The 22,500-nt window shown below is 35.9% G+C and overlaps 1 protein-coding gene across 4 annotated transcripts in view; it reads left to right on the forward strand.

Moving 5' to 3' along the window:
- Positions 1-22,500, forward strand: part of chst8 (carbohydrate (N-acetylgalactosamine 4-0) sulfotransferase 8) — a 207,509-nt gene that overhangs the window by 18,871 nt on the left and 166,138 nt on the right. For 2 of the 4 annotated variants that reach the window (XM_079873917.1, XM_079873920.1), the window contains exon 2: positions 18,082-18,280. In XM_079873917.1, coding sequence (XP_079730043.1) covers positions 18,106-18,280 — 175 coding nt within the window. In that variant the 5' untranslated portion in view covers positions 18,082-18,105. Of the gene's footprint in view, positions 1-7,480; positions 7,609-16,885; positions 16,906-18,081; positions 18,281-22,500 lie in introns of those variants that run through there. The other 2 variants (XM_079873918.1, XM_079873919.1) reach the window with 2 other exon arrangements.

The following is a 22,500-nucleotide window of genomic DNA, read 5'->3' on the forward strand; positions in this document are numbered from 1 at the left end:
CCTGTGGCATGCTGTGTTTTAATGTTTTAACTAGTGCATGATACGGTCTAAAGGAAATATTTTCGCGCAAATAATGATCAATAATGCACAACAAGGCCTATCTGTTTCCATTAAAAATAAAAAAATAAATAAAAAAATACTATTTGGCCAGTGGAAAAGATTGAGAAAAACTTTCTCTGAAATGTATTTTATACTATTTGATTTATTATTAAAAAAACAAGGCAAGGATAGGCTACTAAATTATTTTTAGCAATGTAATGTGACGCACATCTGTATCTCATATTTTCCAAATGTCTTGTACCGTTAAACATGTTATCACGTGGATGAATATGCATATGCAAATGAAGATATGGATAGTAAAACTAGGCGTTGTAAGCTTCAGATATGGTTATTTCCGGGAGGAGACGCATGTGTGAACATTCCTCCGCTGACTGGGATTTATAAAGGGAATTCTGCGCAGGTTCTGGCGTACGCACGCTTTTATAAGTCTGAATATTTTTTGCGTACGCCATATTTGGCTTTCGGGCGCACACACACACTTCTAGTGAGGATCCTACACACAGGTTTATAAATGAGACCCCTGGTGACGCTGCTTCTGTTAATGACATGTAACTGACTTATGAGCCCACTTTTTTTTTTTTTGCATAATCAGCTTTGCTGGGCTGCATTTGATCAACGGAGAGAGAGATCAGCTAATTTCATTCTTTGGAGAGTCTCTTTCGGGGTTTCCAGTGAAGAAATAAAGTCACCAAAATTATATATTTAAAATTGTTTTCCTTGAAAAAAATGTCTTCATGCCTTAAAATATCTTGAATGTAACTCGACACCCTTGCCTCATTTAGTATGCGCGGTTCTATAAATATGCAAATGAGCCCCGCCTCCACTCACTCACTCAGCTCAGAGATCCACTGGTTGACGATCACACGTTGATCTGATTGGTTACAAGGTAGTTTGTGACGTCAGAAACACCAGCGATTTCAAAGCGTGTTTTTGAGACTGTCTTTGGTTCACTGCAGTTTTAAGGAGGAAATACTCAGCAATGCTGTCGACTTATGAACTTACACATGGTTTGTCTTAAAGCAGATTAAAAACACCACATAGACACATAAACAACATTAAAAGCTGGATTTTCACCACAGGGGGACTTTAAGACACGTTAACACCAAGAATGAAAACTATAATATAAGCGTCCACACCAGCAGACGATATCGTTCTCTTATTATAAGCACACGCTTCAGTTTATGACGCCTGTCTCTTTAAATGCTCGAGCTCTTGGATTCTGATTGGCTGTCAATGTTTTTATCGTTCATCAGCTGGATGATATCTGTGCCGTTATAGTTGTGCTGTGAACTCTGCTATTCTTTTACATTTAGATTGATTTTTAGATCTATATCGTTATTGTTATCGTCCCGTTAATGTGTGTGAACGCGAATAAATGATGATTTTCAGTTTTGATTGAACTTTTTAAGGTGGTGTTTTCTCATTAAGGACCCGTACAGAATGCTCTGTACATTGTAATCCGAGAGTTTAATGTCACTGCGATTTGAACTGTGATGTGCGTCTCCTGGCTCACACGAGCGGAACAAACGTGTGGATTTCTCATTCTGTTCATCAGCAAACACTGCTATAGTTTTTGAGACTCTTGACTTGGCTTCGTAAACAACCACCCACAGGATCACGACGGCAACTTTTGCATTAGCAAGCTCTGCTAGAATATTCCTCAGGAAATGTGGTTATTCATCTGGTCGAGCTGCAAGACTCTGTTAGCTCTGTGTTTAATGTTTTGGTTATAGTGCTCCTTGGGGTTCGGCATTCATATGCAACACACCATTATATTTTTCATTACCTAAAAGCACTAAGTAATGACCATTCAATACATGGGGCCATTGTACATTTAGTTAATCTGTAAACCACAAAAGCGAGATGGACGTTGCAAGGTCACACAGACTTACACAAACACACAGTCTCGTCCATTTAAGTAATTATTAGAAAGGTTCAATACATTCCCGCATTATCGCTGAGAGGTTTGCAAAGCTGATTTACTCCAGTTTATACACAAGGCGCTTATTGAATGTGGAACGTGGTAAAGCCATCTGATTGGATGGCTGACCTGTCAATCATGCCTTTTGAGCTCTGTGATTGGTGTCTTCAACACTGTTATCACAACTTTTTATCTTTTGTAAAATCAACCTAATTAATGTGGTTCAGATAACATAATATTTTGAGTTTCTATTAATTAAACCAATTTCCTTAATTGTGTTTCCTCAAATATTTAATTTCAATGAACTCAGAATTTTAAGGCAATCAGGTAACTTATTTTTTTAAGTTAAACCAACAATATATTTTTTACTGTGAATGTGTATTTGACCTTTTGCATATTTGCGTGTGTGTGTGAGTGTTCAGTGCAGTGATCAGGTTCAGAATCGCTGTGAATGATCCGTTTGGTTGCAAACATCTGCTGTGTTTGGAGGACAGAAGCAGGTCTTTCCTGACAGATGTGTGTGTTTGCATTGACTTTGACATCGGGCGGACTCTCTCAGGTCTCTGCTTCACCTCGGTTCACCAGAATTGACGGGCCTTGTGGTTTAAAGTCAAACCTGATTACACATCTGGCCGCTGAGGTGTGGATCAGATGTCCGACTCGGATTCGTTGGTCCAGCAACACAGTCCAGCGAAAGAGTCATTTAGGATTCACAGCATGTCAAAGAAAATACTATAGTGTTTTATATATAACCCATACACACACACACACATATATACACACACACACACACACACACACACACACACACACACACACACACACACACACACACACACACACACATATATACACACACACACACACACACACACACACACATATATATACACACAATATGTATTAAAATAAAGTATTACACATTTCCATATTATAATCAGTTATTCATTAATTCATAAATAAAATTAAGAATTTTACTTTTAATTTTGCATTTTAATTTGAACCATTTTACATTTTATTAATTAAATCATGTATTTTCAATTAATTCTAAAAAAAATCATTCAAGCAGATTAATAATTTTATTTATCATTTTATGAATTTTTATTAATCTTACAACTTTTTGACTGTACGATGGCCTTACTAACCAATAAAATATATAAAAAATCATATTATAATTCATTATATAATTAATAAATAAAACTAATTTATAATTTTACTTTTCATTTAATATTTTAAGATATTTTTAATCACATTTAAAAAAAAAATTAAAGTCGATTAATAATTTTATTTATCATTTACATATATTTTACATGAGTTACATTTATATATATATATATATATGATTTAAATATGATTTACATTTATATATTTATATATATATATATATATATATATATAAATATATATTCATGAATTTTATTTTTTATATGAATCTTGTATATAATCTTGTAAAAAAAATTAATATATTTTTCAATTTATTAATTTTACAACTTTTTGACTGTCAGCCTGATTGACTAATCACAATAAAATATTCAAAATGTTAATATAATTAGTTGTATTCATTAATTAATTAATAATAACTCATTCATACTTTTATTTTTCATAAAAAAAAAAGAAAAAAAAATCATTTTGTTTGTTTAGTCTGTCCAGCGCCAGTGAAATCTGTTACTCGCACAGGAACAGACCTTGATGTTGCTGCAAATAATTCATCAGCAGAAGACACTCGGGAGATGCAGGATTTTTACGTGTATCAGAGCGTATTAATATTTGATGCTCACACTCGCGAGTGTGTGTTCAACGCTGAGACTCCAGCTGAGGTTTGAGCTCAAGGTTGCAGATCTTCAGCGTCAGGAGTCGCTGTGACACGACACACTCACACACACTCACACACACTCGCTGGCCTTCAGATCCAGACTGTTGTTCTGTGTGACGTCAGGATGTTCAGCGCTGTTAGTGTGTGTGTGTGTGTGTGTGTGTGTGTGTGTCTTCCTATTCATCCATCCTTCTATCCATCTATCTATTCATCCATCCATCTTTCTATTCATCCATCCTTCTATCCATCCATTCATCCATCCATCATCCATCCTTTTATCCATCCATCCATCCATCCATCTTTCTATTCATCCATCCATCATCCATCCTTTTATCCATCCATCCTTTTATCCATCCATCCATCCATCCGTTCATCCATCTTTCTATTCATCCATCCATCCATCCATCCATACGTTCATCCATCTTTCTTTTCATCCATCCATCCATCCATCCATCCATCCATCCATCCGCTCATCCATCTTTCTATTCATCCATCCTTCTATCATCCATCTTTCTATTCATCCATCCTACTATCCATCCATCTATTCATCCATCCATCCATCCATCCGTTCATCCATCCATCCATCCATCCTTCTATCATCCATCTTTCTATTCATCCATCCATCCATCCAAAAACTTCTAGCTTCTCTATTAAAGTTCAAAGACATGTGAGCAGACAGTAATAAAATATCTATCTATCTATCTATCTATCTATCTATCTATCTATCTATCTATCTATGCAAATTTGTCTGAAATGTGACCTACAAATGCACGTATATTGGTGAATGTTTTACACTAGTCAGCATAGTGATACAATAGGTCTCTCTCTCTCTCTCTCTCTCTCTCTCTCTCTCTCTCCCCCCCCCCCCCCTCTCTCTCTCTCCCCCCCCCCCCCTCTCTCTCTCTCTCTCTCTCTCTCTCTCAAATTCAAATTCAAATTCAAATTCAAATGAGCTTTATTGGCATGACTTGTACAGTATTGCCAAAGCATTGGCCATTACATAAATGGACATTACATACACAAATAATCAATAAATTCAATAAATCAATCAGTAAACAAATGCATGAATACAACAAAAAAACAAAAAAAAACACCTTTGTACATTAGTACCAACATTCAGACAAGATGAGAATGATTCTGACTTTAGTTTTGTCCACTGGCTGACTCTCGTAGTTTGTGGCAGGCTGTCACATATTTTGCTGCTGTTGTGATTGAGCTGGAGTTCTCTCCCAAAATATGATTTAATTTTTCTGAATTTGGTAATGCCATAAAATTTGGTTCTAGTTGTTGGAATCTAGTGAAATAGTCTGATCTAATGCTGTGATAGTGATCACTCCCCCCCCCCCCCCCCTCTCTCTCTCTCTCTCTCTCTCAGTGTAATTGTGCGATACAAACCCCATTATAAGGCCAGTTCCAGGCGACTGTACGTCTGGATAAAGTGCGTTTGATCAGGTTTCTGAGCAGAACTGTGACAGGACCATCATCTGTCATCTGAGTGATCCATTACTGTCATGATTCACTGTATTACAGCCAGGAGAAGCTCTGGCGTTACGGTGGAAAACGGGATCCACGGGATACATGTACATGACATCTATTTCCTTCCACATGCATCTCTTTCATATCTCAGGGAGACTTAATGGAGATCTCAATTATATTGTCTGAAAATTGTTTGGTAGAAATAATAATGCAGAAATGAGTCCGTAGTTGTCATCCAGTGAGAGTATAGAACTGTAGAATGAATGTAAAGACGTGCTCAGATCGTTTGATGAGCTCAGACCGAGATCTGACGTTTGATGCTGGACTTGATCATCTTGGCACATTTGAGTTATAGAGACAGGAATATTGGCAGATGCTCCATTTAATCTCATCACTGTCTAGAAGAAATACATGAGATATTAAAGAGACTCTTTTTATGTATGTAGTTGCTAATTATAGTTGCTGAGTGTTTTTAAACATGTTGAAGGTTGCTAGTTTTTTTCGTTCTGTCTGGCCAGTATTTTAGAATTATTGAAATATCATTATAGATTTTATTTATTCTTTGAATTAGTTTATATTTTTCTATTTTAATTTGAAAATAAGTATCTTTATTTTTAAAAAAATATTTTTAATTTTAGTAATTTTGTTGTTTTGTAATTTTTAATATATATATATATATATATAATATGTTATGTTTATATATATACTGTATATCTTTTTATTACTTTTATTTCTATTTTAGTTGTAGTAGTTATTTTACTGGCCAGGGTTATTTTAGTGTTATTGAGACATTATTATAGTTTTATTAATATATTGAATTCGTTTTAGTTTTTATATTTTCAGATTTCATTTTAATTTTAGCAATTTTGTTGTTATTTTTTGTCATTTTTATTATAATTTTAAAAACGTTTTATTAATTTCCATTAGTTATTTTACCGGCCAGTGTTATATTATAGTTTTTATTAATATGTAAAATATTTTTTATATATATATTTTCAGATTTTTTTGTCATTTTTATAATATTTTTAAAAATATATTTTTATTAATTTTTATTTCAGTTTTAGTTATTTTACTGGTAATTGTTATTTTAGTACTATTGAGATATTACTACAGTTTTTATTAATATTTTGAATTAGTTTTTATTTTTAAATGTTCTGTTTTCATTTAAATGTTAGTACTTTCGTTGTTTTTTGTCATATTTATTATTAAATATCTTTTTATCAATTTTTGTTTGAGTTATGTTACTGGCCAGTGTTATTTTAGTATTATTTAGATATTATTATAGTTTTTTATTGATATTTTGAATTGGTTTTTATTTTTATATTTTCTGTCTTCATTTGAATCTTGGTAATTTTTTGTCTTTTTTTAAACAAATTATTATTATTATTATTTATTTTATTTTTTTCAGTTTTAGTTATTTTAGTACATCAGAAATGAGAAATGTTTCCTTGGCATCTAGCTGAAATAAAATAACTTACATTTTTAGATATATTTTATTCTATTTCTATTTTAATTTATTATATTTGAATGAACAAATATGCTCTTATATTCTTTTAATGGTTCTAGTTAAAGATCCCACACTTCCATGAGATGTTTGATCTAAAACAGCCGGTGACCTTTAACCTGCTGGTGGCCTTGACCTGGGTGTCCGTGACATTTGCAAATGCAAATTGATCTGTTACACACATTGATTCTGTGGCTCCGCTGTACCAGAGCAAATATCACACGCTACAACTCCACAGATAAGTTATGCACAGCCAATCATATTTTCTTTCAAATTCAGTCAAGAGAAGAGCGAGAGGGGACATAAGTGTCCTGCGGTCTGGCTTTTGAACTCAATTAAATGTGTTAAGACATTACGAAGTGAATACAGTAGCCGGTTATCTTGAGTTTTTCCAAATGAATTTTTCATGGACTTATATTAGAATTCCTGATCAGGCTGGAGTCAAACGGATCCTCTTAAAGACGAGGATCTTCCCTGTCGGCGATGGCGAGGAAGAGAAGCTCTTTGTCTGTGTTTGGCGTTTGGCACAGACAGGCTTCGGCCCATATTGACTGATGAGTCTGGCGTCGGACCAGCGGATTGTAATTTAGAAATCCCCTCTCGCCTGTGCCAGATCTGAGCACTTCCAGAATTATGGGGCCTATTTATATCAAACTGGAAATGTTGCTGGTCTGCCAACTTTTACAGTCTCTCTGAAACAAACCAACAGGCGAGACGGACCCTCGACAGCCGGACGCTAATTTATATGAAAATGTACAATTTGATTTGTCTAATTTCATTTCGGAGGGGAGGGACAGGTGGACTGTGTCGTTCCAGCGGCGTCGCACAGATTTGGTAATTAATAATTCATCCGCTTTCAGGCCTTTCAGGAAGTTTAGCATCCAGTGATTCCTCATTTCAGCCGTGTGCTCGTTATTTTACTATCATTAAGTAAAATAATCATAATATTATAGCATTGTATTATATATCTATTATATATAGAATTAGTTTTTTATATTTTCTAAGTTTAGTTAATTTTTGCAATTTATTTTTTTTATTATTAATTTGATTTCAGTTTTAACTATTTTAAGTTAAACTAAATGAAAATGTTAAAATTTGCTATGGCAAAATAAAAAAACATTTTTCAATACTTTATTTCTAAATTTATTTTATTTAAAGTATTTTTTAAGGATGTTTATTTAGTTTTTGTTTGTTAAATAAATAAATGTATTATTAATTTGATTTCAGTTTTAGTTATTTTAAGTTAAACTAAATGAAAATGAGAAAATTTGTTATGGCAACTAGTTGAAATAAAATAATTTTTTAATACTTTATTTCAGATTTTATTTTATTTCGAGTAGCATTTGTTTTATGGTTTTAGTTGACTATAATAACCCTGGGAATTTCACACAAGAATTCGGTTTAGTTCTGTTCTGCTCTCATAAAAAATGCTCATGTTGTAATTTTAAGAAAGTATGTCTATTCAAATGAAATCTGCTCTTGTCAAGCTCAGACACTTCAGATCTATTAATTATAAGTTTAGATGTTCATAAAGAGCTGAAGTTTGTCATTGCTCAGTGAGGCTCGTGTTTCTATTTTTTCCTCTATAAAACATGATGGATCAGTTTAATTCCTCTTTTTGTTTGCAATAGTGCACCATTTTAATAATAAATTGCATCAGCATACTGTGTTCCAGTTTGCTGAAGTGAAAAAAAGTATTTGAAGTTGTAATGGAAAAAAAGTGAGTAATTATTCAACTGGTTTAATGTCCCTGTGAGGCTGTTTTCCAGTGAAAAAAAGATATTTAATGTGTAAACGGGAAATGAGGAGGCATTTTTGAGGAGTTTATTAAATAAATCAAATTTATTTAATAATCAACACTCAAATAAAAGATGTATATAGATATTTAAATTGCAAATAAGCATTTTTCATAACACATTTATTAATTATATAATTGTGTCTACTCCAATTTGTTGTTGAAACGCTTAGATTTATTCAAACATACATTAAATAATGAAGACATCAGGTTAAAAATATAATATAATATATATTTACTTTAAAAAAAAAAAAAATATATATATATATATATATTATATTTCTATCTTTCTTGCTAATTTGGTTTATTATCATCATTTTTTTTTTTTTTTTGCACATAATAAAGACCGAAAAAGCTTTATTTTTAATGCATTATTTTAATGCAGTAAATCCATGTCACTATTTTTTATCTATAAAAAAGATAAAAAATAATTAATCCTTGTCACTATTTCGTTCCACGATTTTGGCACATTTCAAAACTTTTTCGGTCTAAACCATTAATGCATTACTAATTTTATGCACTGATGAATCGTTCATAATGGATATGAAACAAAATTTCAGTCTTGATTTCATGTTGATCTCAAAATGAGACAATCCGAGCTGGATGAATGTTGATGTCGCTGACGTTTGGCTTCAGATGTGTGTATCCGGACCGGAGCAGGTCGGGCTGGTGTTGGGATGCGAGTGAATGTTGTTGTAACATCAATCCCAGAGGAGAGACAGTATCTGGGTCAGTCGAAAGTGCTCGTCTCTTATTCTCTCTCGTTTTTAAATCTCCTGCCTCAGTTCACCGGCGCTCAGGATCCTGCAAACAGAAAAGAGTTTACTTGAAGCTTTCGAGTTGCTGTTGCATAATTGAGGCACTTTAAACATGAGTGCAAAACAAGCCTCTGCCTTTAGTGCTCATTACATTTACACCGTCGTTTTTATATTTGTGAGAATAGGAGGCGTAATTTAAGCGGAACATTCATTATCAGCAAAGCAAGATTAGAAAGGTGATTTGTTAATTTGATTGCTGGCTGTGATGCTGTACGATGATGAGGAAAAGTGTGTTTTGTGCTGCGTGAGCGGTTACACGGTGAGGTTTAATACTTCAGATATTCCCTTTCATGCCCTTCATTGCCTTTCCAGGTCTGGAAAGTTTTAAAGATCAAAGTGCGGATAAATGGAGTTTTTGTCTCCTAAAAGAAAGACGGGATTCTGAACTGAAACGAGTCGTCAGTAATTCAGTCTCACTTCAGGCTGAACCTGCATAGGTTTGTAACTAATTAGCATAATGCCAGCCTGTGGTGTTGATTGGCTGAGCAGCGTCTCTTAGCTCCGCCCTCAAACACTGTAGTGTATCTGAGACTGGAAGAGTTTGGTTCGTGTTGTTCGTGTGGAGAAGACGCTGTTTTCTGAGATTGATACGGTAAAACCCACGCCATCGTTACTGTTCACATCACTGTGATCAAGAGCTGAGATTCAGATATGATAATGAGCGTTTGCTTTCTGACCAATCACAGCAAACTGGGCCGTCTGGCCAATCAGAGCAGAGTAGACCAATCACAACAGACTAGAACATCTGACCAATCAGAGCAGAGTGGACCAATCACAACAGACTAGAACATCTGACCAATCAGAGCAGAGTAGACCAATTACAACAGACTAGAACATCTGACCAATCAGAGCAGAGTAGACCAATCACAACAGACTGGAGCATCTGACCAATCAGAGCAGAGTAGACCAATCACAACAGACTAGAACATCTGACCAATCAGAGCAGAGTGGACCAATCACAACAGACTAGAACATCTGACCAATCAGAGCAGAGTGGACCAATCACAACAGACTAGAACATCTGACCAATCAGAGCAGAGTAGACCAATCACAACAGACTAGAACATCTGACCAATCAGAGCAGAGCAGACCAATCACAACAGACTAGAACATCTGACCAATCAGAGCAGAGTAGACCAATCACAACAGACTGGAGCATCTGACCAATCAGACCAGAGTAGACCAATCACAACAGGCTGGACCATCTGACCAATCAGAGCAGAGTAGAGTAGACCAATCACAACAGTGTTTTTTGACCTTGGATGAAGGTTAACATATTGTGTGAGACCTCAGAAACAAAATCAGGAATGTATTTAATAGCATAATAGGGACGCTTCAAGATCGGTGCTTTGTTTGATGCACTAGCAACTCTACAGAAGTGAGAAAAGAGGCACAAGCAGTAGCTGTATCGGTCATCCTTCAGTTCCTGAGCTGTGGCCCTGGTGGCCTCAGTGTTCTTCATGAGTCCTGCAGTCCGCCTGTGGCTCGATCTATACTGGACCTGGTCTCAGAGAACGCCTCCGTCAGCACAATACACCAATCTAATGCAGAAGAGACGCTGTATCACAGAGGTCAAGCACTCGCAGATCTATCTATCTATCTATCTATCTATCTATCTATATTTTTATTCATTTATTTATAAAATTGTATTTGAGTTTATTTCTAATAACATTTTAACATTATTTTAGATTTGGTCATGTTTATTTAATTTTATGTTTGTTTATTTATTTACTTATTTATTTACTTTTATTTATTCATTTAACTTAATATAGTTTTTATTTATTTATTTATTGTAATATATTTATATGTTACTTATATTTATTTATTCAATTTCATTTGACTATTTCGAATAACATTTTAATTTTATATCTGGTAATATTTATTTACTTTTATTTATTTACTTGCAGTTATACTGTTATTTGCTTTTATTTAGTTGTTTACCTTTTATTTTTATGTTTGTTTATTTATTTATTATATTTATAGTTTTATCTTATTTATTATTAATTAATTAATTTATTAAATTAAATAAAATTTGATTTGATTTTACTTCTAATATTTAAAAAAAGAATAATAATTTACTTATTTACTTCTATTTATTTATATTTATTTATTTACCTTTATATATCTGGCATTATTTATTTATTTATGTATTGTACTATTTCATATGTTATGTATATTTATAACATTTATTTATTGTTATTGTGTTTTTTTTATATTTATTTATTACATTTAATTTAATTTGATTTCTAATCACATTTTAATTAAATTTGGTAATATTTATTTACTTTTATTTAATTACCTTTTTATTTACTCTTATTAATATTGTTTTTATTTACCTTTTATATGTATTAATATATTACCTTTTTGTTTACTCTTATTAATATTGTTTTTATTTACCTTTTATATGTATTCGTATTTATTTTGATATGTTTATTTATTTGATTTTTATTAGTATATTTTGATATTATTTATTTATATTCATTCTCTTTATTTATAACAACCTTTTTTGTATAAGTTAAGGCTTATGTTTATATATTTATTTGCTAATTTGCTGTAGTTTAATATTATTAATATTTAATATTATTCCAAATGTAGTTTTTCTCCTGTAATGTCGCTGGTTTCACTAAATAAAGTCTAAAGCGGTTCTGTGAAGTGTTCATCTGAACTTGTGTGACATGAAACGATGCAAATGTGAAGTTGTGTGTAGCGTTGCTGCATCGACCCAGCGCTCCTGTCCCGTCCTCAGCTCAGCCCGTTCTGGGTATAATTAACCAAACAAAGCTTATTGATTCTGCTTGTAGCTGAAATTGTTTGTGTGCGCTGGAGGTTGGAGGAGTGCTTTGTTGGCTATAAATAAAAACAGAAAGGAAAGCATGTAATGGATGCCGGAAAGCTGCGAGTTGTATATTTCTCTGTCAGCTTTAGGAGTCTTGCTCAGGTTTAGGGAGGAATCGGTCTTTATACGGATCATCCCGGACGTCATCTTAAGCTGCATCGATGCTGGATGTGGTTTAATGTTGTCTGAAGGCAGGCCTGGATTTATTTAACACACTAAATCAGAAGATTGTCCGACAAACAGCCGTAAAACACAAGGTCCTGCGAGGAACAACAGATTGTTTTGAGGCAGAAGCTGTAAATTCAGCAGTGGCGTTTGCTTTCTGTGTGTGAAGGTGAGCATGTGTGTGTGTGCAATGCATAGAAGTGATTTGTTGAGTAATGCCACACTTCTGTGTGTGTGTGTGTGATATCAAGAAGTTTGTGTATTCATTCATATCTACTGTAATGTTGATTTCTGAAGGATCATGTGACACTGAAGACTGGAGTAATGATGCTGAAAATTTAACTTTAATCACTGGAATAAATTACATTTCAATATATATTCACATACCGACCCCAAACTTTTGAACTGTAGTGTGTATATATATTTTGTGTGTGTGTGTGTTTCTAAAATCTTGCCTATAGTTTAATGCTAATGAAGGAATGATAGGAAATACGGATAGATTTAAAAATGTTTCAGTAAACATGCATCAGTTTTTCCTCGGATCGTTGTGTCTTTCTGTCAGACATTCAAGCACAACATAATTCTCCAGAGGAAACATCATTTTGAGCTTTGTTTATTAATTGAATTGACAAGCTTTCTCTCCCGGTGAAGGACGGCCGTTGAGCTCACTCAGAGGAGGGTTAGCGAGCGCTTTAGAGACGTGTGCTCCAATATGAGGCTATAGGAAATCAATTAAAGGTTGAAGACTCGTATACACACACACACACACACACACACACACACACACACACACACACACACACACACTCATACAGACACACACACACACACACACACACACACACAGACACACTCACTGACTCATACAGACACACACACACACAGACACACTCACACACACTCGTACAGACACACACACACACACACACACACACACACACACACACACACACACACAGACACACACTCGTACAGACAGACACACACACACACACACACACACACACACACACACTCACACAGATACACACACACACACACACACACACACACAGACACACACACACACACACACACACACACACACACACACTCGTACAGACAGACAGACACACACACACACACACACACACACACACACAGACACACTCACTGACTCATACAGACACACACACACACACACACACAGACACACTCACACACACTCGTACAGACAGACACACACACACACACACAGACACACACTCGTACAGACAGACACACACACACACACACACACACACACACACACACACACACACACACACACACACATACACTCACACAGATACACACACACACACACACACACACACACACACACACACACACACACAGACACACACACACACACACACACACACTCGTACAGACAGACAGACACACACACACACACACACAGACACACTCACACTCACACAGACACACACACTCGTACAGACAGACACACGCACACACTCACACACACACACTCACTCATACAGACACACACACACACACACAAATACACAAACATACTTGCGCACACACACACACACACACACACACACACACAAACACACACTCTTTCTCACACACACACACACACAATCACACTCACTCACACACGCACTCTCTCACACACACACACACACACACACACACAAACACACACGCACTCTCTCACACACACACACTCTCACACACACGCATGCACACACTCACACACACACACACACAGGCCTGACTGAGTACCACGGTGAGGAAAAACCTGTTCTCAATTTAATTAAACTCTAATGAAGATGTTGTTATGATGTTCAGCATTGCAGTTGTTCTGATGAATCTGAAGAGTGTAATTCAGTGTAAAACAGAGCCGAGCGCACTAACACGTGATTGTGTGTGTGTGTGTGTGTGTGTGTGTGAGTTTTCCTCCACAATGAACTGCAGCTTCTCCAGAAAGAGTTGAGAGATGAAGATGTCTCGCGTTGTCATATGTGGGTGTTGCTGCAAAATTTATGTACAAAATGAGACATTTTCATTTCATGTCTATTTATTTGTGGACCGTAGACACTCTGGCAACATCAAATCACTATGGCAACGTCATCCTCCGACTTCTGCAACTGTATATTCTCATTATCTGAGAGATGACCTGACCGAACGCTCATTTACATACACTGCAGAAAACCAAGATCAAATACACTCGCTTAGATTTCTTAAAGCAGACTCACAAAATGCAAGAAAATTAGTTTGAAGAACTCATTTTAAACAGTTCTGATGTGAGAATGATGCAGTCAGCAGCCATTTTCTTTCATTAACTGTTCTCTCTGTTCACCTTCAGCGTCTCACGTGGCGTTTTCCATCCCGGTTGTTCCTCCTGTCATCTTGTTTCCCTGGTAAACTGTGTCTCACGCTGTGACAGCGTCTCTAATGAGACTTACACACTAACGAGCCTCATTCTGCTTCAGAATATTAATCCTCTCAGAAAACCTGCTATAATTATTCATACAACAGCAGAGTAACAAAAATCCTGCTTAACGCAATCATAGTGAACACTGTTTTAACATATGCGTGTGTTATTACTCTCTTTGAGGATTTCAAAGAAATTCAATTTCCTGTGCAGTGCAAAATTATGATATTTATGAATGCATTTTAATGAGTCCACCAAAAAAACAAGGTGGGTGTATTTGAAATAAAATACTTATTGCAAAGCATTGTATACGGCCTACAAAATAATGAAAGTGTGATGCATTATGCAGTGGTTTGTTGTTGTCAAATGACCTCATTCAGTTGCATGTTTAATTCAGTGGGTGGCACAGTTATTATCTTAGAAACAAGTTATTTGTCATTTTTATTCAATTTTGTGTAACTTTTGCTGGTCTAATGTGTCAATTAGTTAAGTGCATTGCATTGTGGGGTGTAATATTGTGCATATTGCAAACAGAAACACTTGCAGTACTCATGTTATATCGACTATTTTCTTAGTTTTCCAGTCTGAATATCTAAATAATCTTAGATAAAGATGCATTTACTTGAGAAGCTAAATGACTGAATATATTAAGTCTTGTTGTTTACTGCAAAATGTGTCAAAATGAAGTGAGTTTATGCTTAAAATAAGAACAAATCTCTGCTAATGGGGTCTGACAAAATCTCCCTTCATTTTAAGCTTAGACCCTTTTAATACATTTTTCAGAAAACAAGACGTCACATTTGAAGTAATTTTGCATCTCAAGTAAATACATCTTGATTAAAAGATTTAAAAATCCAGCTTGTAATGTTGTTTATGTGTCTATGTGGTGTTTTTAATGTGCTTTAAGATGTGTAAATTCATAAGTCGACACCATTGCTGAGTATTTCCTCCTTAAAACTGCAGTGAACCAAAGACAGTCTCAAAAACACGCTTTGAAATCGCTGGTGTTTCTGACGTCACAAACTACCTTGTAACCAATCAGATCAACGTGTGATCGTCAGCCAGTGGATCTCTGAGCTGAGTGAGTGAGTGGAGGCGGGGCTCATTTGCATATTCATAGAACCACATACTAAATGAGGCAAGGGTGTCGAGTTACATTCAAGATATTTTATTAAAGGAGAACTCCGGTCAATTTTAACATTGAGCTTATTTTTTTGTAAATTTGGAGTGCTGTCAGTACAGAGAACAACGATAAAAATCGGTGTTGCCTACACCGTGTTATCCTCTTTTTAAAATTTGCACCCTGTTGACTTCAATGGGGCAAGTTTTAAACCTGCTTTTAGCCTCTTAACATCCTTGATGTGTCATTACAAGTGCCCAGCCAATGTGAGTGATTCCTTCAGAGTGAACACGGGTGAATCTGACTGCAGTAGATGTGAAAGATATGGATACAAATGAAGTTAATTCAGCCAGCGCTCATAACTGTATTTCCTGTTTTCAGTCGAAGTCCACAGTAGTCGATTGTCGAGTTCGCACAGTTAGTTACATATGATCACGCGCATGAACTCGACAATCGACTACTGTGGACTTCGACTGAAAACAGGAAATACAGTTATGAGCGTATACATTAAAAAAATTTAATGTAAAAATTTTGATTTTGGTGATCAAAGATGAGTTTTAAGGGATACAATTTTTGACTACAGGGGGAAATTTTACATATTTGTACGGGAAAACAAGGCAAAAATACTGAGTAAGAAAAAAATGTTATGCAGTGTAGCCTATTGTAGAAATAGTGCGAGTTGTATGCTAATTTTCTGTTTTGAACATATTGTGCAAGAGCTCAGTTTGTGTCCAGTCTCTTCCGTCAGTAAGTATAAACAGAGGTAGAGCAGAACAAGCACATGTAAAAGCCTTTCACCTGATTCCTGTCAGTGATATCCAGCACCAGTCATCTGTTCTGAGATCAGCTCAAATAAACAGTCTCTCCGCGGTTCTGCCAGTCTCGCGTCCAGCGCGGAGATAATGGGCCGTTGAGTCTATATGCGTTTGTGCTTATTCCTCCATCATTCATCGGTTCGGTGAAGCTTCTTCGGTAAATACGAGTGCGGCGGCGCTATGGGCTAATTTGATGCCGACACACGTATTTTACACACTGAGGAACCTGACGTGAAATTAAACTCGGAACAGACGTGTGTCTCTCAGGGAAGTGAAATGCATTTCATAATCATGTTGATTTTTTAAAACCGCAGCTGCTTTGAGACGCGAGGATGTTTTTGCTGGTTTGTGAGCGAATCCTAAAACTCCTGATGATCAGAGATGTTCTGTTCACACATTCAGGCTTTCACTGTTCGTTTTTGTAACTTGTTTTGCATTATTTAGGCCTCTGGTGAAGTTACACTTAGTTAAGAATAACTTTGTTAGTAATACTTCGAGATGGACTGAAGCAACTAAGGTTTACTTGTTTACTTGATTATATTTTTTTAGAAAAATCATGAGTATCAAATATGATCATCAGGCTTTTGAGGAAGGCTTATTTGTTCACCTCTCACTGTATTGCATTGCATTATATGTTTAAAACGACATAAACCAAGCATTTACTAATCTTCTTACTAAGACTAAGATATTATTAGCAGATATACATTGACGACCGATATATCCATTTTATTCTAAGTATCTGTAATAAGATCTCATTGATGTACATTACAAGCATCAGAATTTCATATTAATATCAGCATCTGCACCAAATTGCATATTTTGAATAAAATTGAGTTTTTTTCCCTCCATATTCTCACTATATCAGACTATATAAGCCATAAAAGCCTGATGAATCAAATATGATACTCAACAAAAAACACAAAATATTTTGTGTAAAGGTTTTCAATAGAAATATATACTTTTCTGACTATTATTATTACTATTTTATTAATTCCTATTTCATTTGCAGGGATGAAATGTCTTTTGTCCACAAATAATGTTAACTAAACTATTTTGCACAATTATTTAATATAAATGGGTTGACGTGGGCGGAGCAACCTGTCACTCACATGGGATCCACCAATAGCAAACCACAACCATCCAATCAATTCCACACAGACTCAATCAAGCCCCGCCCACATTTGTTTCACTCAGATATAGGGCACGATATGGAAGAAAAGACTGTTGCATCTTTCATTTCATGCAGATTTCTGATAAACTGTCTGTTTATGCTGTTGTACTCGTCATCAAATGAGGAAATGTCCTCACACTCTTTCTCTCTCTCGTTCCTCAGGTGCTTCTTTCGTCGGGAGCTGTGATGCTCTTCATGGATTGTAAGATGGTGGATGTTCTCCGTGGCCGGAGGAGGTTGCGTGTGTCTGTCTTTAAGCCGCCGTGTTCGTTCTGGTTTTTGCTGCTGTTTGGTGTGGGAGGACTCGTTCTCTTCATACACCTGCAGGATCTGTCGGATATGGTCCTGCAACAGGCTCCAGGTGAGAAGAAATCCACCATTATGATTGATCAACCATCAATGTAGAATAACTTCCCAAGCCATTCGTTCCCAAGCTTTTGGAGATTTCATAGTGTTCATGTTTTGTTTTTTTTGCTTTGTGGTTTTTCTAACAATTGTGGTTTGTGGGTTTCATGTTTTAAACTTGATCACAGGGTCCGTAATTAACTTTTTGCAACACCTCTGAACTGAGAAAATAGTGCCATGAAAATATGTTTTCATCTGCCATTAAAAATGCATATATTTCTGTCAGAGTGAGTTCTGTAGCTGTTTCGTCCTGCAGATTTGTGGCACCGTGTCACTCGTTCACCAGCCAGGGTCTCTGTGCAACACCATCTGTCACAAAAACATCCAGATCCATCATGATTTTGGCCCTTATTTTCATTTTTTGGGGAAGAATGTCTCACCACTGAGAGATTTTTTAACCCGTGGAAAGCCTGACATGAAATTATAGTCAGAACAGGTTTTTTTTGTTTGTTTGGTTTTTTTTTTGGTTTTTTTAATGCAACAGTTTATTGGACCTTCAGATAAAATATAAGAAAAAAGTTTGCATGTGTTTTTTGTTGAATATTACATTTGCTTTTATGGCTCATATAGTATGATATAGTGAGAATATACTGAAATAATGTTCAGAGGCTTAAACTGAGCAAAATACACTATATACAAATACACAATTTGGTGCATACTGGTCAAAAATGTAGTAAATCAATGAGATATTTAATAACAGTATAGCAGATACTTATATTAAAATACATATACATATCAGTCGTCTCTCTATATCTGCCAATAACAAGTCTTAGTAAGATATTATATTAAATAATGCTTAGTTTTATGATCAAAGCTCTGTAGTTTTAAAGCATATAATTCAATACACACAATGATGATTGAGAGATGAACAAATAAACCTTCCTCAAAAGCCTGATGACACATGATTTAAAAGAGAAATGTCTGGATAATCAAGTAAACCTGAGTTGTTTCAGTGCAGTAAGTGTTCATCTTGGAATATTACTAATATAAAACTATTTTAATATTTACTTGATAAAAATGCAGTGCAGAAAGACACGTGAAGCACGAGCTGACGTTTGTACAATTATACTAAAAGACTTTTACTTGCTAAAAAAGTATGAGCTCTCAGTCCGAGACAGAAGGACTGAAGGAGATTGTGTGCGACAGGTTTATCAGCAATGTTTTGATCATTTAGAGGCCTTAGAAATGTGTGTATCAAATACGATACAGTAGGATTAAAGTCTTTCAGTGCTTAAAAGGAAGACTTTTACGCGGCCGTGTTTGAAACCTGCCGACAGGCCCAAAACATTTAAACATTGATTGACAAATGTTGATTTGGGATCCTGCTAATATATGATCCACTTCAGTGTTGGCGAGAGGCTTTAGATGCACAGAAACACATCCTGCAAACAAAACAGACAACATGATAATTATCCAGATTTGAATACAGTGGATGAATAGATGCATTAGATGATGCATTGGAATACTTGATTGTGATTGGCTGGTTGTGGCATTCATGTGTGTATTTATACTTGTTTATTTTAGATAATGAGCAGCCGATTGTAAATGCATGATTGGTTGTTCTCTCCTATATTTTAAGACATGTTTGCTAACTTTTGAGCAGTGGAACCAAATCACACCCCAGTTAAAGCACAGCGTGATACATCTTGGCTAGCGGTGTTGATGTGTGCCATGGGAAACGTGTGTGATCATTACAGCAGGACTAGCTTCAGACGCGCGGCACAAGGACACGCTGCAAACACCTGCTGTACGCAACAGTGTTGTGCTTCAAAAATGATGAAAACAAAAACACAGTTATGAACAAACACGGCTGTGGATGAGCTCGACAGGCTCTTTTACAGATACTCACATGAATCTCAACAGCTCTGCATGTTTTTAACACTTTTTTTTGTGTGCAAATATGCTATTTTTACTAGAGCTACCAAAATAATAAAATAATTAGGCTAATCATGATGAATCTTGGTTAATATTGCATGTTTAACAGGTTTTCCCCACAATTGATGGATATTTCCGGCTTCCCGTGTTTTCACTGTTATACTGTAGGGGGCGCTGTTACACATCTACTGAAAGAAGATCAAAACACACGTGAAGAAGAAGCAGAAACAAGCGATATCACATGTAATCAGATGCATATGTAAAATAACGCGATCATTAACATTAAACCGCATATTAGAGCTTAGATCGGGCCCAACAAATCAAGCCCGACCCTACCCGAGCCCGAGCACGTTGTGTCCGAGCCCGGCCCGGCCCGACACATTCACTGTAATTATGAGCCCTTATGAGCCCGAGCCCGATTTAAACCCGACCATTTTTAATATGTGGGCCGTTATAACCAGGGGCGGCGCCAGAATATTTTTTAACGCAGGTGCTGCTGTGCTAGATCATTTAAGCTACAGGGGGTAGCTGCGCAGTTATATATATTATATAAATACTATTAATAAATGAGCAAAAATTGCCCACTCAATATTAAATATTCAGTTATTTTAATTATCACAATTAAAGTTTTAATTTTATTAAATTGAACAAGCACAACATTCAGCATTCAATCAAATATTCTTAAAGATGAATAATGTTACTACAACATATTGTTATTTCAACATAATATGTGTGTGAGCAACAAGCAAGATTTGTAAATTCGGTGACAGCGTGTGTTACGAGTTTCAAATGGTGTAAGTGACCGCGACGCGCCGGCGACTGCATGTCATGATTATATTGTCTGCTATAGGCCTATTGCTTTTTATGTATTACATCCAGGCAATTGGAATGTATTAAAATTAAGATACAATTTATACAAAACGAAATTCACTTTAAAGAAAAGCTTTCTTCAAAACGAAACTTAACAAACTTGAAACTAAATGTGCTTATTTAATGGCTAAAACACATAGGCTAGCCTACTACAGACTCTCTTTTTGTACAAATTGCAGCACATTCATTTAATTCTGAATTTTGTTTGTTTATTCAGAAATAATTGAATGGATCGGAAAAGTAACAAAAGAGGACATTGAGGCCTGAGGCTGACTACTATCATAATTTCTGCCATGGCAAGACTGCTTCATGTGTCTGTTCATCGTCGAAGTCCCCGTTTTTTTTGCTGTCATAGGCGAGCAGCGTGCCGCATTTAATGCACGAGACAAAGCCAACACATATTGTCACTCCGCACGACTAGTTTAAAATGTTTCCATACCTCCGATTTTCCTCCAAACTTGCTCAAAGTTAATTCTCCTGTTTTAATTTTTTTCTTTGCTTCTTCAAGCTCCATGTTGCACTTAAGCAGCAGAATAGTAGCCTACAGCACGCACAGTAGGTGTGATGCGTCACGCGTGCGAGACTGGACGAGACGCTGCGCATGACACATAACGTGCTTTATCAAGGGCCCGACCCGACCCGGCTTGAGGACAGTGGTGGGAAATATCGGCCCGACCCGGGCTCGGGCTCGGGCAGAGAATCTAAGCTCTACCGCATATAGATCAAATCTGCCTAATGTTACTGAATGAAATGTTGAGCCAGGATGAGTTACAGGACTGAAGCTTTGAGTGTGTTGATGGACTCGATCGACTGTGTTTTGATCATCGTCCTTAAAGCCACAGTATGGAATTTTTCCCACTAGGGGTCGCTAACCTCTTTACAATAACAAAGGCGTAGTTTGATGACGCAACATTTGCTAAGAATTATGGATGTTGTCGTCAACGTCAAGCCGACCGATCTAATAATGTTTATGGATGACTGAATACATCGATGCTTTTATCATGACTGTGATATGAAGCAGTTCGGGATTGCTAAGAGACAGCTATCAGCTCCACACGCGACGCGAGTCCCGTGGATAAAGGAATATGGACATTTCATTCTACCGAACTACACGCAAGTGCAGAATTACTACTCACAGGTCAGTTTATTAGACAAATTAAACTTGTGAGGTAACGCAGCGCTGTTTCATTGATCTAACATTACACTATCACACTAAACTGCATTTGAATGTGTTGAAATGTATGTGTTAGTTTGTCTGTATGAGACTAGCAGTAAGCTAGATCAACATTAGAATAACATACAGATCATATTCTAACATTTTATCATTGTTGAACTATATAACATTGATTAGTTTTATGTAAATGTGCTCACCTGTTTAATAAAGTACATGTAGGAGCGGTCGAAGTCTCGGACGTGGAGCTCTCGGCATCT

Source organism: Squalius cephalus, assembly GCF_949319135.1.
Source record: "Squalius cephalus genome assembly, chromosome: 6".
Classification (NCBI taxonomy): domain Eukaryota; kingdom Metazoa; phylum Chordata; class Actinopteri; order Cypriniformes; family Leuciscidae; genus Squalius; species Squalius cephalus.